The 17,382-nt window shown below is 38.2% G+C and overlaps 2 protein-coding genes across 5 annotated transcripts; both read left to right on the top strand.

Annotated features, from left to right (window-relative positions):
* The first annotated feature begins 296 nt into the window (after positions 1-296).
* Positions 297-7,444, top strand: LOC140758374 (auxin response factor 7-like). Of its 3 annotated transcripts, none has more exons than XM_073094503.1 (15): positions 297-454; positions 553-1,385; positions 1,868-1,983; positions 2,299-2,394; positions 2,530-2,586; positions 2,791-2,943; positions 3,070-3,154; positions 3,782-3,872; positions 4,026-4,190; positions 4,569-4,688; positions 4,772-4,847; positions 5,079-5,247; positions 5,710-6,194; positions 6,309-6,499; positions 6,579-7,444. In XM_073094503.1, exons 2-15 carry the CDS (start codon positions 1,319-1,321, stop codon positions 6,712-6,714), a joined length of 2,007 nt encoding a protein of 668 aa, XP_072950604.1. In that variant the 5' UTR covers positions 297-454; positions 553-1,318; the 3' UTR covers positions 6,715-7,444. The 3 variants fall into 3 exon arrangements, 1 of the variants encoding a protein (XP_072950604.1); XR_012104098.1 differs by having other exon boundaries at positions 309-1,385; positions 6,579-7,175; positions 7,367-7,444; XR_012104097.1 differs by having other exon boundaries at positions 309-1,385; positions 6,579-7,175; positions 7,363-7,444.
* Positions 7,445-8,632: 1,188 nt separating this feature from the next.
* Positions 8,633-16,699, top strand: LOC140758375 (uncharacterized). 2 transcript variants are annotated; one of them, XM_073094505.1, is made up of 12 exons: positions 8,633-8,868; positions 10,088-10,198; positions 11,475-11,561; positions 11,951-12,004; positions 12,151-12,296; positions 12,375-12,528; positions 12,604-12,741; positions 12,997-13,065; positions 13,148-13,221; positions 13,306-13,447; positions 14,061-14,139; positions 16,388-16,699. In XM_073094505.1, the coding sequence occupies exons 1-12, from the start codon at positions 8,722-8,724 to the stop codon at positions 16,483-16,485; spliced, it is 1,299 nt and encodes a 432-aa protein (XP_072950606.1). In that variant the 5' UTR covers positions 8,633-8,721; the 3' UTR covers positions 16,486-16,699. The 2 variants fall into 2 exon arrangements, with proteins under 2 accessions (XP_072950606.1, XP_072950605.1); XM_073094504.1 differs by having other exon boundaries at positions 12,994-13,065.
* The last annotated feature ends 683 nt before the right edge of the window (positions 16,700-17,382 follow it).

Below are 17,382 nucleotides of genomic sequence, written 5' to 3'. Positions count from 1 at the left end.
ATCCCTCAGGATCAACGGAGCGTTCGATCACGGCAGATGATAGGATGGAGACGCGGAGAGATGTAAGACGTTGGATGGGATGGTGTGGGATACTTATCGTGGTCCGCGGGGACAAGAAATAGTACCGTGTCGCTCTGGAAAGCGAAAAGGGAAGCAACAGCGGACAGCGGTTTCGGCGGGGCTCCGTGTAGGGTCGAGCCGAGGCAAGCACACAAAGGAGAGATGACGTAAAATAATATCCAAACTTACAAAAAACACCCTGCATTCTTCTAAGTTTTTGTTAAAAGGACAACGAGCTCTTCTTCCTCGACTCTTGGCTCCCTCCCTATTCTCATTCTCCCCCTTCCCTTCCCTTCCCTTTCTTCTCTAGGTTCTATCCGATCCCTTCGCACAGATCCCGAACGACGCGTCGGACTCTCGAATCGGGGGAAGAAGCGCGGCAGGAAGAGCTCAGGTTCGGACGAAATTGTGGGGTTCTCGAAGGTTTTTTCTCTGTGTGTGTGTGTGTGTGTGGAGAATTTTGGGGATTGACGTGGCTTTTGGTGCCCCCAGAGCGAGATCTCATTGTTCTAGAAGTTGCTAAGAGTTTCTGGCGTTGGATTCTCCTTGCGAGATTCTGTGTCGCGTTGGAAGAGGATTCGCTCCAGGAGGCGTTTAATCCGCGGATTCCTGCGCAAATTGGTGGATTTGCGAGGGAAGGCTTGAGTTTTGGTCGTCTTTTCTTCTTCCTGGGAGCCAGATCCGTGGCTCCAAGGCGGGATTTTTACCGTATCCATCCGTTGGTGAATCCGGAGGAGGGAGAGAAGTGGGGATTTGTCGGACCTGGAGACGTGCCTTTACGCTGCCTTGGGCCGTTAAAGGTTGTCGTCTCCGTTTCAAAAAGTGAGAGAGAGAGAGAAGACGAGGGGGCGTTTCGAGGAGGGTTCTTCTCGCTTTCCGAAGAGAGTAAAAAGCGGCAACTGGCAGAGAGAGAGAGAGAGAGAGAGAGAGAGAGAGAGTAGTAGGCCGCAGGTGCTATTATAGGAGGGCAGTGGAAATTTTCTGGAGTCTAGACGAGGCTTCGTTTTTTTAGGGTTGCTACTAGGGTTGGTAAGGGCGGGGGATTTCGAGTGGCCTTGGAGTTGATTCGTGGACCAGTTGGCTGAGCAGCCAAAAGACTGATCTTTATTATGGTGGAGAGATCTCTGACGAAATGGGGTAGATGAGAAGTCTCCTCCTTTTGCTGCTGCTGCTGTTGCTGCTGTTACTTGTCTTCATCTTTTCTCAAGCTTCAAGTCCAGTTGATCGAGCTGTTTGAAAGAGGTTGGAGAGAATTCTCATGGCGTCGCCGATGGCAATCACACCTTTAAGTAATTCGCCAGGAGGACTAGCAGGATCAGGATCAGGTTTAACTTCGAAAGCTTTACGTGATCTTGTTCTTTGATTTGGTCTTTTTGGGACAGGAATATTGATATTATGAACTGGTAATTGATTTTGAAGCTAACTTAGAATTTGGCGATTGGTTCTCGTTCCATGATTGTAGCCTTGCCCGCTTCTAACAACCAAAATCTAAGTTCATGAGGTTGAATGAGTCTATGATTCTACCGTCTCTCTTTAACTTTTGCCTAATTTTGATTATACATAAATGTTGGACATGCTCCGTTTTCTGATTTTGATTTCTCTTTCGTTCTTTTTGTTTATGTTGCTCGTTTGATTTTTTGTTCGGCTCCGGTGAGATTTTGTACATTCTCAATTATTTTTCTTATTTCAAGTTGTTTGCATATCCCTTTTTCAATTGGCTTATATTTAATTTGATCTTATATGTTGGTGTATCACAATCATGGGCCTTATTTTTTGTCTCCATTTCTTTGAACTTCTCTGCCTACAGGGAACTCCAGTGATGTCCTATACAAGGAACTCTGGCATGCATGTGCAGGACCTCTTGTCACAGTACCTCGTGAAGGAGAGCGGGTTTATTACTTTCCTCAGGGTCATATGGAGCAGGTTTTCAAACTTCTTATTCAAAACTATTTGAGTTACTCTTGTGCAACTTTAAAGCAAGAATCATATTTCATTCCCAGTCATAAGTTTCCATTCAGTGAATTTCTCTTCTCCCTATTGTGGGAAATTTTGATGCATCTAGATCTTCTGTTTAGTCAATTGCAATTTATTGGGTTGGATCCTCTTTAATATTGTGAAGAAGATTAGATTTGAGCAGTAAATAGTTATTTGGTTATATGACATTTTTGCTGGGTTAATACAATCTGTCCATAGTAGCTTTTCATGTCTAAACTGCTTGCTGTTTCTGATCTTCTGTAGCTTGAAGCATCTACCAATCAAGGGCTTGACCAGCATATGCCCTTGTTTGATTTACCATCAAAGATTCTATGCAGGGTTGTCCATGTTCAACTTCAAGTAAGCTCATTATGTTGTCCTGCCTGTCAACATTTCGAAGTTTCTGTTTTGTTCGTCCACTTGCTTTATGTAATGTGGGGTCAAATTGCTATTCCTATTTACAAGGTTCACTAATAATGTGTCTTTTGCATGTAGGCCGAATCAGATACCGATGAAGTTTATGCGCAGATAACTTTACTACCTGAACCAGATGTGAGCTTACCTTTCAAGTTTCCTATTTGTCTATCAAATCTTCCCTATTGTTGTTCGTATTAGTTGAATAATTCTAGTGATGTTACTCTGGCAGGTAGAAAAGTTGCTTGAAGTCATGAATTTCTTTTTTATATGCTTTATAGTAATCTCTTTTACTTTTTTCTGGTCTTCATACTTACTGCTTCTAGCTATATTCTTGATCAGCAAGCTGAGGTGACCAGCCCAGATCCCCCACTCCCGGAACCTGAAAGGTGCATGGTCCATTCCTTTTGTAAGACACTAACTGCGTCAGATACGAGCACCCATGGGGGTTTCTCAGTTCTTCGGAGGCATGCAGATGAATGTCTACCTCCTCTGGTTAGTTATGTGAAACATTTTCTGAGTTTTTGGCAATCAACCTTCTAAACTAAGCTGGCCCAAGGTTTTAATTTTCATTCCTACTATTTTGATTCATCTTTCCAACTCCCTTTCTTCTTTGTACAGGATATGACCCAGCATCCACCATGGCAAGAATTGGTTGCCAAAGATCTGCATCGAAATGAATGGCATTTTCGTCACATATTTCGAGGTTGGTTCATTGCCTTTTTGTCATCTATTGGAATTTGAATTGGTCTTTAGTAAATCATTTTCATTTAATGTTCATCTCAATTCTAATTTAGTAGATCTATTTCATTTCCTTCAACATGTGTCAAGTCTCAAGATACCACTCTACTGTTAATACAGTTGCACAAAATTTGAAATGTGAAATTTATATGATTGAAGTGTTCAAAAGGCATCCCGGTGGCTGAGGCTCCCAAATGAGGTCTAGGGAGATAAGATGCACATAGCTTTAATCTCATTTCTGAGGAGACCATTTCCAACACTGAACCCACGGCTAGCACATTGAGTGTCACCCTCTATATGATAAGGGTTTTCCTGCAGAATATCATATAATAGATGTCGCTATTCCACTTTTGATTGCATGGTTATTTAGTGCCAACTAAGGAACTGATCAATGAAGAATGAGAAGAAGTTTCATGTGGCTACAGGATGTGTAAACATGTTTTATCCTGTTTAGTCTCCTGTAATCTAGATTTATTGGCTTTGATGGATTAGTTTTAGCTTGTACATTGTTGATGTATGTCACTTTTCGCCATTCTTTCACATAGCTGAAATTGGCGACATTGCTACATTACTTTATCAACTTCTCTTTCAGGTCAACCAAGGAGGCATCTCCTCACCACAGGCTGGAGTGTCTTTGTTAGCTCAAAACGATTGGTAGCTGGTGATGCATTTATCTTTTTGAGGTTAGTAAATAGGTCATCTTGAATCCTTGATAGGACGTTCACTCAATGTTTTACCACCTTATTCTAGAGGGTAGTTTCTTGTTTTAGTGAACTCACTAGATGCACTGTTTCGTGACTTTGCACTTAACTATCTTTATATTTGCTACATGGCAGAGGTGAGAATAACGAGTTGCGAGTCGGTGTGAGGCGGCTTATGAGGCAATTGAGTAACATGCCATCGTCTGTCATATCTAGTCACAGCATGCATCTTGGAGTTTTGGCAACTGCATCTCATGCTATCTCCACTGGAACCCTCTTTTCTGTTTTCTATAAGCCAAGGTTTGATTCTTATTAAATTTGGGCATTATAGTTTCTGAAATTGCCTCAATAGATGTAATATATTTATATGCAATCTCAAAGCACCAAAACAGATATAAAAAAGACACTCTAGTCATGCTTAATAACTTGCGTCAGTGATCTCATATTGTCAGATGATAAATGTGATGCCTTCATTTCATAATGACACTTAGAAGATGATTAGTTCTGAGTTCAAACTTCTTCGTTCAGTTATAGACAACTTTAACATTTCATATAAGTTCATAATTTCTTCTTCTATTAGCTAGTGCAGTGGTTCATGTCTGTTTTTTTTCTTCCAGTCAACAAGGTAAGGTTTACCATGGACTTCTAAGTAAAATCTTCATTTTCTTTCTTCTTCAGAACAAGTAGGTCTGAGTTTATTGTAAGCCTCAACAAGTATCTTGAAGCCAAGAATCATAAGTTCTCTGTTGGAATGAGGTTTAAGATGAGATTTGAGGGTGATGAAGCTCCTGAAAGAAGGTTTGTTTAGTCACTTGGGTTTGATCTAAAATTGGATATGCAATTAAGCTTCATTATCAATGCTTTATTTTACAATTTTGCAGTTTCAGCGGTACTATTATTGGTTTTGGAGACATGCCAACATCTCGATGGACAGGTTCCGAGTGGAGATCTTTGAAGGTAGTATGTTACTGTTGGTATTAGTATGTTGAGGGATCATGCTAGTGAGAAGTCTTGATGAAAACCAAGCTCTTTGCTAATTAGTTTTAAACTTCCTACAATTCCGTTCAGCACTTAAAAGTTTTCCATCTGCTTGAAACTGCCAATATAGCCATTATGTTTGCTGTTCTTTAATTCTTCATTTCCTTTCATTCTCTGTTTTATTTTAATTCTGCTGTGATTGTTGCATAGGTCCAATGGGATGAACCATCAGCAATTCCACGTCCAGACAGAGTGTCACCATGGGAACTGGAGCCAATTGTTGCAAGTAATCATCCAACTGTCCAACCGACATCAAGAAATAAACGTGCGAGACCACCATCTACACCTACTGTGAAAACAGATTTACCTCCAGCTTTTGGTATGCCCCTTGCTGGCGATGACATACTTCTATTACCTTCATTTGTGTTGAACAATTAAATTGATTTCTATTGTAGTTGTTTTTAATAATTTATCTATAATGCCTTTTGGATCCTTTTTTGTCATATTCATGGTTTAAGTGGTCTATCAGTCATTCTTCATGATTATACATAATTGGACACATTATATTCAGTATCTCTAATATCTTTTTGCAATTATTTCTCTTATCAATTTCTTTTTTATTTAATTGAGTTAATGAATTTGCAGCCATTCTTGTTATCATCAAGACCTATTTTAGGACAGTACACATTTTGTCACCATCAGATCTGTGTACAATTATTAGTAATGGATACCATTTTCTCTTCTTAAGAATTACGAATAATTATTTTAACTTTTTAACTTTTTACTTGTTCATTTAAGAATTCTTTTAAACTCTTTTACTTATTCATTTACTTAAATTTAGGTCTGTGGAAAGCCTCAGTTGAGCCTCCACAAACTTTCTCCTTCTCGGGGCTACAACACGGTAGGGAGCTATATTCATCATCTAGTCCCACCTCTCTCTTCTCATTGACATCAAAGACTGGATCAGTTGGGTTCAATGCAAATAATGGACTGTCTGCAAGTTCCAACCTTTACTGGCCGAGCAGAGATACACGAACTGATTCCATCTCGAGCATAAAAAAGGAAACATATGAAAGAAAACAGGAAGGTAGTGGTGGCTGCAGACTGTTTGGGATCCAGCTAGTAGAAGGTCCTGCGATGGAGGAAACCTCACCCGTGGGAACATTATCTGGTATTATGGGGGAAGTTCAACCAGTAACCATCTTGGATGGGGATTCTGATCGACAATCTCAGCCATCAAATGTCAACAAGTCTGATGCTCCTGCAATCAGTAGCGAGCAGTCGCCACAAGAGTCTCAGAGCAGGCAGCTAAGGAGCTGCACCAAGGTGACTCCAGCTTCTCTTTTACGTTTAGGGTGATGCTACTGCTATCTTATTGAACTTCGCAGCTCTGGAGGAATGAGAATGAGAACTGAACTAGAATGACTTGAAATCGTGCAGGTTCACATGCAAGGAATGGCCGTTGGGAGGGCTGTAGACTTGACAAGACTAGATGGGTATGAGGACCTTCTTTGCAAGCTGGAAGAGATGTTTAACATTAAAGGGGAGTTCTCCGGTCCTTTCAAAAAATGGCAGGTCATCTACACTGATGACGAGGATGACATGATGCTGGTTGGGGATGACCCTTGGCAGTAAGTTCTAGAGTCAATTAATTTCTTTTTCTCATGTTTATTACTCACATTAACTTTGATTTCCCTATATGCAATGTAGTGAGTTTTGCAACATGGTGAAAAAGATATACATCTACACATGCGAGGAGGCCAAGAGGCTGTCCCCAAAGGTGAAGCTGCCGGCCTTCGCTGAGGTCATCAAGCCAAGCCTTAAGAAAGACTCATCTGATGCCTGACGCATCACCTAACTGCTCGGCGAGGCCGGGTCCTGTTTGCTGATAAGGATTGCTAACTTACCTATGTTGACCAAGTAGGATAATAGTAGTGCCTATGATGATTCTATTCTTTTTCTTTGATCTTAGCTGGTATGTTGCAGGCCCATGGGTGGGCCCGATTCTGTTTGGCTTTTGCTGGATTTGGGGGCTTGTGTCTTAACCTAAATGGCAGCAAGAAGAAAGATGGAAGAAGGCAGTGCATGTAATTAATGGTTGCCATACTGCTTGGATAACATCATCATCCTTCCTTTTTTCCTCTTCTCTCTTTCCGTTAGGTCGGACCGAAGTCGGCAGGTGGATGACATTGGTTATAAGGGGATGGTCACTCGGTCTGACCCTTGGTCTGACCTTTGTTGAGAGGAGGATAACTAATTAGACTACAAGAGATGTGATGAACTCAGTCACTCTCTTTTCCTCATCTCGTGAGTAAATAGTATATAAATATATGTAGGTATTTGCTTTTGGCGGCTGGTTTGTTTTCTTTATGTTGTATTGTCTTTTTTGTTGCCAAGGAAAAAGTTTATGTATATAAGCTTCAGTGTGTTCTTATCCCAGTCTCATTCTTTTTACTATTCTGATTAAAATTTACTTGCATTTGCTTGTTGGAAGGTAGCCATTGCCCATCTACTGGTCTGCCTGATTGCAGCACTCTTTGGTCATATCAACAAAATTTTGACATATTCTCCAGGAGTATGGAAATCAACTTTCTGTGATATCAGTTGTGTTATTCTTGTTATCATTATTAATATTATAAATGTTATTGTTACAATTACTGTTCTTGTTATTTGATCATATCAACAGTTTTGGGGCAGACTCATGTGCATTTGTATCAACAAAATTCACAATCACTAGTTAAATTCATGCAGATTAACTTGAAGGTCCAATAATTATCTCTTTCTTGTCAAGCTTGGAGAAGAGCTGTATAGCTTGCAATTTGGCTAATCTAGGCCCAAAGTTTGATAATACAAGCAAGGGCATAATTTGCTACTGACATTGAAACATTATCATGAAAGACTAAGTAGCTAGGTACTAATTGCTTGCATAATTACTTTTCCAGATGATAATTACTGTTCTTGTTATCTGATGAGTAAAATCAAACCTAATTGAAACCTGATGCAATTTTAATTTAAGTTTGAATTAGGTCAAACTTGGATCAAGCTTAATAAATCATGATTGAGTTAAATTAAGATTGATTAAAAGAGTAGATATTAATCCTTTGATCTTGATTCGACGTTCTAAATGTGGTCGAACTTAGCCTAAATTTCAAGATTGAGCCGCGGTGTCATGAGTTTGGTTTTCTTGTAGATATTAGGGTTTGGTGAATTTTTCATTGGAGTATATATATGCAAGTTTGAGCCCATTGCGGCATATTTCTATTACCGACCGGTTAAGGTCTATTCGCAACAAGGGTCTAAACTTTGGTTAATAGAGAATGATGGTTGATGGAGATGTTGGAAGGTGATGGATCTTGAATGATAGGCGGGATGAAGGCGGCGATGGTGGTGTAGGAAGATTATTCTACTTCTTCTCCTAGGTTACCATTTTGGATATTTCTATACTACTATTACTTTTAAGATAATCTCATGTTAAGATAATCTTAGTGCTTTAATTTTATGGAAGATTATCAAAGTAAACCAACCTCTCTTATATATAGAGTTCAGGTACAATTCTATTAGGATAATCCTAAAGGCTTACACTGACATAACTAGAATTTGAGACTTAATCACCTAAAAGCTTAGAAAGAAAAATAATATAAGGCTGATCAATATTATATAGGAAAGAGCGAATTCACTCATGGTATCAATCCGCAGCCCGACAAGCCGCAACCCGTAACCCGTCTCCCCTCCTTCATAGTCGACTCGAGCAAGGAATATAAGGCTACGCGTGGTGGAATAGAAGAAAGAAACCTCTCTCTCCTCTTCTTCTCTCTTCTCCGGACTTCTTGATCGCTTCCATCTTCTTCTCACCATGCTCGGAATCGAGGAATCGAAAACCCTCTTCTCCCTCCTCGATGCCGAGTCCCGCCCCTTCTCCGAGATTGTCGCCGACTTCCTCTCCCGCTTCCCTCGGGATTCCCACTTCCGCGCCTTCTGCTCCCTCGCCGAGCTCTTAGAGGTGAGCGAGAGCGATCGAAGACTCTATCCCTCGAAGCCTCTCTACGTGATCCTTTCGTTTTCTTGCTCTAGGTCTTGGCGGTGTCTTGGATTCTTGCTCGTAGGGCTACCGCCTCGGTTTTTAGGGTTCGGGTTGTTAACTAGGAGATGTCGAGTTAAACTGACTTCTTTACGATGATTTCTGTTTCATCATTTTCTTGATTTTTTTTATTTACGCGGGTCAAGATTGGATCTTTTGGCCATCGAGTGTAGTGAAACGTGGTATAAACTGTAAAGCAATGTGCTGAATTGGAATACAGAAAAGGTTGCACTTGATGACAATATCTGTAGTTGTGGCGAGTTTCGTAGAATATGGAAGTGTGCGGTGTGGAGTACGATGGTTAAATTATGTCCTACTTCCTAAGTTATTGAGTTATATTGGTTTCTTGTGGTTATTTTTATTTCTTTAGTTCCTTTGATTTACTTGTAAGAAAATTAGATCTTTCGCCACTGAGCTGTAAGAAGCCTTTATAAATGGAGTAGTATCTGTCAATGTGGTTTGATTTGATAGACTTGGAAAGTGTCTAGGGAGTAGATTTTGATGACAATCCTTGCCCTTAACAAGCACAATTTGTGGGTATTATGACATTATAAGGACAATAGGACAAGATATTGGGCAAATAGATGCATCGTTCTCTATGTCAAAGAATACAGTGCTCTATAAACATGATTTTTCACGATTTATGTGTCAGTATTACCATATTGTATCATATTCATATCCTTTATCTTTTTCCATGCTTAATAGAACCATCCTCTGGTACTTGTGATGATTGCCACGTAATGTTTATCTCTTGAGAGATGCAGGAGAGTATATATTTTTTCAAACAAAATCCTTCTAACTCAGGAAAATCACAAGTTCACAATTTGGACATAAATGGTTTGAATTTCTGTTACCAAGGATGCAGCATCATTAAGTCTAGCACAACAACAATCCCACGGTGTCCTGTTAAGTCGAGACAACTTAAGTTCCTTTTTTGATGGATATTACTGTTCATCCACTTCTTTTGAAACTGTTATTTTGCTATGCATGTGTTCTTACAATACAAGTGCACATTTTGTGCCAGTAATTCAAATAGTTTTTGTTGTTTTATCTTTCAATATCTGGATTTTGGTTAATTTTGATTTCTCATGAAGTACCTAATCTAATATATTTCTTTTTTTTGTCTAATTTCTTTGGCCAGGACAAAAAAATGCTTAAACTCAGCCAGCGCTTGATTGCATTTGCCATTCTGCACCAAACCTATTCGTCTCAGTCACTCTCTTCAAACCCATTTCTGTCCTTCCTAATAGATGTAAGACTACACATGTAACCAGTTATGCTCTGTTATATTTAGTTTTGCAAAGAAAAAAATGTTAATTGTTTTTTGTTTTTTCTCAACCTGCTAATCTTTTACTTGTACATTGAAGTGATTGAACCATTGAAACCTTGTGATATTGAATACGGCTGCAGTTTTAAATCATTACTATTAACTAGAGTTATTCTAGCTGTTCTCCACATTCTATTTTTAATGTGTTTACTCGAGCTCATGATTTTTACTTGATATCGTTTAGTATTTTAGTTGTCATTATGAAATGTGTGTCTAAGGAGGACTCCAGTTTATTCATGTGTGTAAATTATTCTTTTCATATGCACATTTGTCTTGAGCTTCTTTTTTCGCTCATTATAATTGTTATTAGATGCCAGTTTATTGTGTGCTTATATCAATGAAACCAAGCATGAGGGAATTATTTGCTGATACCTTTTTTGTTTAATACACTTAGACATTCTGCTGCTCTCTAGGATCAAGAACAATTAGATGCAAGTGATTGGAAGCTAAAACATCTAGAGAAAATATGATTGATGGATAATTAAAAGAATACTATGTAATGTAAGCTAATACTTAAAATTTAAGATGAGTGAATTTCTCCTTTGCTAGCAGAGCTATGTACTCATCATCTGAAACTCAAAATTCTATCAGATTCTTAATCAAGAAAATGTTGAACATGAGGCTTCTTGTAGACAAATATTTATGTAGAAGAAATGTGAGGCTAATCTTAAATACACTGGTTGCTTTCATTTATTATCTTGAATGATATGAATGTAGTTTAAGTCAAATAGCAAGTTGAACCAACTACCAAGGATGATAAGATTTCATTTTTTTTTTATTGTTTAGAAATTGCCAGATCAGCATGTCCTATTTTATTTAAGGATATTATTGTGTGGCCTCAGTAGGAATATAACCTTATTATAATTCTTACATATGTCACATGCTAGGCTACATGGAGATAAGTATGACCTGCCAAAATCTATCAGTGTGGCTACTGTTCTGAGTTCCCATTTGTCTAGCATGATTTATTGCTTACTATGTTAAAAGTTTGAAACTACAGTGGTGTTGAAGTGTTTCCTTGAAAATAAGTGAATTTGACATTGAATTATGCATGTAGCTTTTCTATGGGCTTAGATGTGTTGGTTTTTAAGATCCTAGAAGTTACTATACTTGAATATTACAATTTATTTTTGTGAGGTTGGTGTTTACATATAATGCTACTCTTTTCTGAATTCTTACATGAATCCATTGTGTCTGACAGGCAGCTTGCGATGAAACTTCTGAGAAATCTGAATTGGCTTTTGTTCAACTGTTGTTGGGTTCAGACAGCGGAAATAGTAGTAAAGAGGTCCCTGTGCACAACCTTTTTGGAACTTATGTAAATAGGGATATTCACGTATGTAGAGAAGATGAAAACGTATAGTGGAACTTATGTTCTATCACATCTACAAGCCTCTATGTATTTCTAATGCTGATTGTGAGGCATGTCGGTTCTTAATGAAGTGCAAATGGGGTTTATGAATAATAAAAGTCGGTCTAAACTCCAAACAAGAATGGCCTTGCTATGGTTTTCCGTTTCCTTTATTTATTGTTTTTCTGTTCATGTCCTTTTCTATTGGACTCAGCATTCAGTAAACACCTAATGATGGTATGACAAATGCATGCCACATTGTAAAAGTTTTGCTTCTGGTGAGTTACTTTAAGTCTTTAACTTGTTCATCTTGGTTTTATGCTCAGATTCTGGGCCAGTCAGCTGTCGATTACATCAAAGGATTTGATCCAACTTCTCAGGTAGGTCTGTGCCTTTCATGAGGAGCAACAGTCAAGTGTAGACTCACTTGGATAAGGAACATGCTATATTAATTGAATAGTTTGGTACTTTGGTTTCACACTTTTGGTAGACTTTTGAAAACAAAGCTCATTCTGTGATGGTTCAGGTTTTACTACAACGTGAACAACTTGAAGAGCAACTTTGCAATGATCCACAAGCTCAGCCTTATGCTAGCACTTTCAGAACCGCGACTGTTAGGAATGTCATACCTGACCCAGATGTTCCTCAGGATAGCATTGCAAATTCATCAGAGTATGTAAAATATGGGAGAAACAGAGCCTTAATTCCTCTCACTTTGTTGATAGGTTACCGTTATTTTTTCATTGTCAGGCTAAAACTTTCACCAGCAGGAGCTAAACCAAGAAATGATTCTGAAGATAGAGAATCTGCTCTTACTGATTTGCTACAGAATGTGTCCTTGGAAGGATTGAGTCCACAATGGATCAGGCCTGCTCCCCCAAGGCTACCAGTCTTTGAAGGAGAGGTTTGATTTTTGGGGACCAGTCAATATCTTGTTCTCTTTTGATTGTGTGCTTAGTCTATTTGGATCTTTTTACAGCTTGTGTGGCTTAACCCTGACAACAACCATGAGCCATTGTGGGACTATAGCATGTGTGCTGACACCAGCCGAGGAGCTGCTGTTCGTGATTTGATTGCAAGAGCATTAAGGGGTCCACTTTTACCTGCCCAACAGGAGGTTTCACTCTAATTCATGCTATAATGCAATAAAAGTTGTAGTTCGTGTGAGGGAAGGGTCATGAATTGAACAGATTTATTAGTCCTTTAAATTAGCTCACTGCTAGGAGTTTTTTATAGTTTCTTTGAAGCCAACTTCTATTTCTTTTACTTAGGAGACTTGCTGGGCACCCCATAAATATTATTTTTCTGTTTTATCCTAATTTGTTCCTAAAGGCCACAATAGGTCTAATCTATATACAGCTTATTGTAGCAGGTTGCGTTTGAACTGGCAAAGGACCCAAAGCTAGTCTATCATTGTGGGATAACACCAAGGAAGCTACCAGTATGTATTCTTTCTTTAGTCATACTTGATCGCTTTTACAACCGCCATGGCCTGGATCTGAAAGAACTGCATATTATTTCAGGACCTTGTTGAACACAACCCACTTATTGCTGTTGAAGTTCTTTCAAAATTGATGAATTCTCCTGAAATATCTGAGTAAGCCTGTTTAATGATTTGGTTGGTAACAACGCAAATGTCCTACAGTATTTTAGTTTTAAGGCCCAAAATGTGTTGTCACAGGTACTTTTCAGTTCTTGTGAATATGGAGATGAGTCTACACTCTATGGAGGTTGTAAACAGGCTAACAGCTGTAGTTGACCTCCCAACAGAGTTCGTTCATATGTACATAAGAAATTGTATAGCTTCATGCGAAAACATTAAGGTACTTCCTCTTTTCTTATGGATATTTTTAAACATGCGATTTCAAAGGTGGTACCTTGTTACTGCTGGTGAAATCCGTCATTGCTAGAGGATTAGGTATGCTAGGTAAAATTGAGCACATAGAAACTAACCATAGAACTAAAATCTGTTATCAGAATCGAAGTATTTTACAACCACAGACACTTGTAAACAACTGTACATAACTGGTAAATGCCTTTTAAGAATTGGCATACTACCACATTGTAACATTACTGTATGAAGTTGTAAACTTTTAACTATCATGTTCAGTTCTACCATATATATCTTACTCGGTAATTATGCTGTTTCCTAGTATTAGGTATATGCATGAACTCGGTAATTATGCTTACCCATTTAAAATTTTAAATATGCTAAATCATATCTTCTACGGCTAATATCTACTCGTCCTTCATTTCCTGTCAGTTTCAAGTGCCCTATTATAGACTGGGGAAATTTGGTACATGCCTAGTACATGCAAATCTTTATGCTAACATCTTCTTAGTATCAAAGTGAAGCTCTTTGCATTTCAATGGTGCTTTCATTGAGCACATAAAGAAAATGTGGATTTGCTTATATGGATTAATATTAATCTACAGGATAAGTACATGCAAAACAGACTTGTGAGATTGGTGTGCGTCTTTCTGCAGAGTCTTATCCGAAGCAAGATCATTAATGGTGAGTAAGCTTGTCAATATCATTATCTTTAACTTGTGATGCTACATCTAATCAGAGTATCCATCAAGGTGGTTGTGTCTGGGCATGTTCTTGCCTGCATATGAATTAAATACCCATAGTCACTTGTTTCATACTTTCATTATCACTTGAAGTGTATGATGAATTGCCAGACATTTAATAGAATTTCCCTTTCTTTATGTTCAGCATTCTTTTCTAATTTGATGGGCTCAATCATATGTTCAATATACTTGGCACTAATAATTGATGTATTACATCTTTCTTTTCTTTGCTCTAGGTCACTTTTGTATTCCTATGTTATCATAACATTGGACTGATTAGTTTTCATAGATGGATTTTCATATTTATTTGCATATTAGTATATTACACACACATAAACAGACATATTGGCATCTTTACTTGACATTTATTGTAGCATTTGCCTTGTAGAGTAATGTGGGTTTTAACTGCATTTCTTCATTTCTTTATAAGGCCTTGATTCTTTTCTGCCTATCTAGAAAAATTTGGATACTTTCATTATTTAACTAAAGAGCAAGCTTCATTCTCTGGATTATAGTTTTGCTGTGTAAGTGTCTACATCTCCACCAGACTCAATTTTGCAGTTCTGCAGACTCGTAATACTGGAGGAAACTCATTGTCTTATTAACTGTTTTGCAATATGGTGTCCCATGTGAAGGGAGTAATAGTCATCTGTAAACAAATTACAGAAATGCCAACGGTTTCTTGAGTCTACCAATGGCAGGTCTACAAGACATAGCCAAAATTCCTAGTTAAGAATCCCACTTCTCATCCTATGGAAGTCAAATCTCTGACGACATTGCCTACATCATGTTATAGCTAACATTTTCCAGTCAGGCTTGTCTCCTTGTGCCCTAGTTCTAATGGGTTTGAGTTGTGAGAAAAAGCCTCTCTAATAATGGGGATAGGGGTGAGTACCCTTGCAGTCTCTAGACAGTGCAGAGTCTTGTGCATTGGAACATCGATCATGCCCATTGTGTATAGTTAAACACTTAGCAGTGTACCTGAGGCCTTTTCTTGTCTGTTCTTTTTCTCAAAGCACTTAAAAACAGGATTCCAGGTTTAGACCATTATTTACATTACTAACATTTATTAACTGAGAGAACTAAAGCCTAAATCCTCTCTAGGATCTGAAAGTTGTAGGTTTCGCATATGTTTTAATGTTCCTGCTTTGGATAATTCCTCTTAAAACTCCTGAACGATCACTCATTTTATATACACCTCTGAACTTTTTTTTGGTACTCAAGATTCCTTAAACTATTGAAATTTTTTAAATTAATCTCTCCATTAGTTTTTCGTTATTTTTTTTCTTCCATAGGTTGTTACTTGACTTAGATGTGACTAAATTTTTGGCCTTTATACCCTTATCTTTGGAGAGAAGAATGGAAAAAGTACTAATATTACCAAAATACCATTATAAATACAGGAACATTTCTACCTATTCACCTTCTTCGTTAATGGCATCAGGGGGTCAGAGTTTTCTGATAATTTAGAGGGGTCTACTAAAAAAAATTGCAGTGAGTATATGAAAATGAATAATAGTTTAGGAGGTCTAAGTAGAACTCTCTCTTTCTATTTTAATTAAAATAATTTGCAAAATAAGCACAGCATGAACTAGCAGCTATAGAAGAGTACACAAGACAGTTATGCCCTAGAGGTGAAAACACACTTCACTTCCAAAGGCATTACAGTATTATCTTTCACCTTCTATACTTTTTTCATGCCTAGAAGAATCCAACTGTAGTTGCTCCCCCAACAATGTAGTAGGCCTATCTCTTTCTTGAATTTGCATTACAAGAAGTCTCTCAATGTTATGTAGTGGGTTGATGCCATCTATATCACCTGTTATATAATAGAGTAAAATCTTCCCATGAAGCTTCTTGGACTTTGAAGTTTGCTCTGATACCAACCTTGTATGTCATGGGAAATCACCTAGATTACTGATGCTAGGTTACAGTGGACTATGGTGCCTGAATTTTTGGTTGTATGATCAGAGGATAGTAATGAATCTTTCTAGATATTTCCACTGACTGATCATGGGCTGGCTCCAACTACCCTGCCATGTGCATTAGCATCTATATGCGCTGGTTGAATGCACGTTTTGGTGATAAGTCTTGTGCATCTACATTCATTGCATGCATATATCTTGTTATAAAGTGGGTAATTCAAGTTTCCACATCCTGACATTATGATTTTTCTGACTATTATGCAGTTCAAGATCTGTTCATTGAAGTCCAAGCATTCTGCATCGAGTTTTCACGGATAAGAGAAGCTGCTGGCTTGTTCAGGCTACTCAAATCTTTGGAATGAACTATCATATGGATGCCCATTTCCTCTTTTATGATACAGATTTCATTACTTCAAGTATTCTGTACATTCTCGTTAGCTGTAATGCTTGCCTAACAAGGCCAGACAATAGTCAGTTCCAAGTTGTTTCCATGTGGTAGCTCATTTGACCACCATTTGGAGGACTCTTAATAGTACCTGTCATGTTCTTTTTAAGTATATGCAGATGAGTTGGTAACCTTTTTTTTTTGGATGAGATATGAGAAGAGATGCTAACATATCCGCTGCAGCACTCTCTACCCATCTAATGGTGTGCTGTGTCTTTATGTGGTAACCATCTGTGTGATATTTTGGCTCTACGAGTTCGATCTTATTTTTCCTTTGGTATGTTTTTTTCTTTTTTTTTTGGTTCTCCTTTTTGTGTGCAAATGCATGAAAGCTGCAAATTTGGGATACTACATCTAAAGCATAAAGAGATGTTTTTCTTTTCTTATAGCTTGTTTTGCAGCCAATGCCTTGCCATCTATTGATTCTGAGTGTTAAGGGCTGGGAAATGGTATGCGATATCCCTATTTTGACATCTTTTCAGCTTCATGCCCCTCAGGGTGGGAGTGAGAATGTCTCAATTAAACTGATACTATTGGGATTGAAACTCCGTAAAAACCATTTCTTTCTAACTAATTGAGCATTATCCGATTGGTATTAAAATGCAGGCAAATAGTAAATTTGAAAACGTTTTTTTATGCATCTAGTATGCTTAGCTTAAATACGAGACTGGGTACAATTTTATAACGTTGATTAAGTAAGACGATGGATTTCAAATATTAAGTCCCTGGTGATCTACGAAGACCTGCCCTCGGGTGCGGAAAAGTCGGCATCGGTTAAGGCTTCCATATTCGGCTCTGGTATTATTTTAACGAA

The sequence above is a fragment of the Typha angustifolia genome, chromosome 3 (assembly GCF_048772165.1).
Source record: "Typha angustifolia cultivar Huaian chromosome 3, ASM4877216v1, whole genome shotgun sequence".
In the NCBI taxonomy this organism is placed as follows: domain Eukaryota; kingdom Viridiplantae; phylum Streptophyta; class Magnoliopsida; order Poales; family Typhaceae; genus Typha; species Typha angustifolia.
This window is presented reverse-complemented; position numbering and strand designations above follow the sequence as displayed.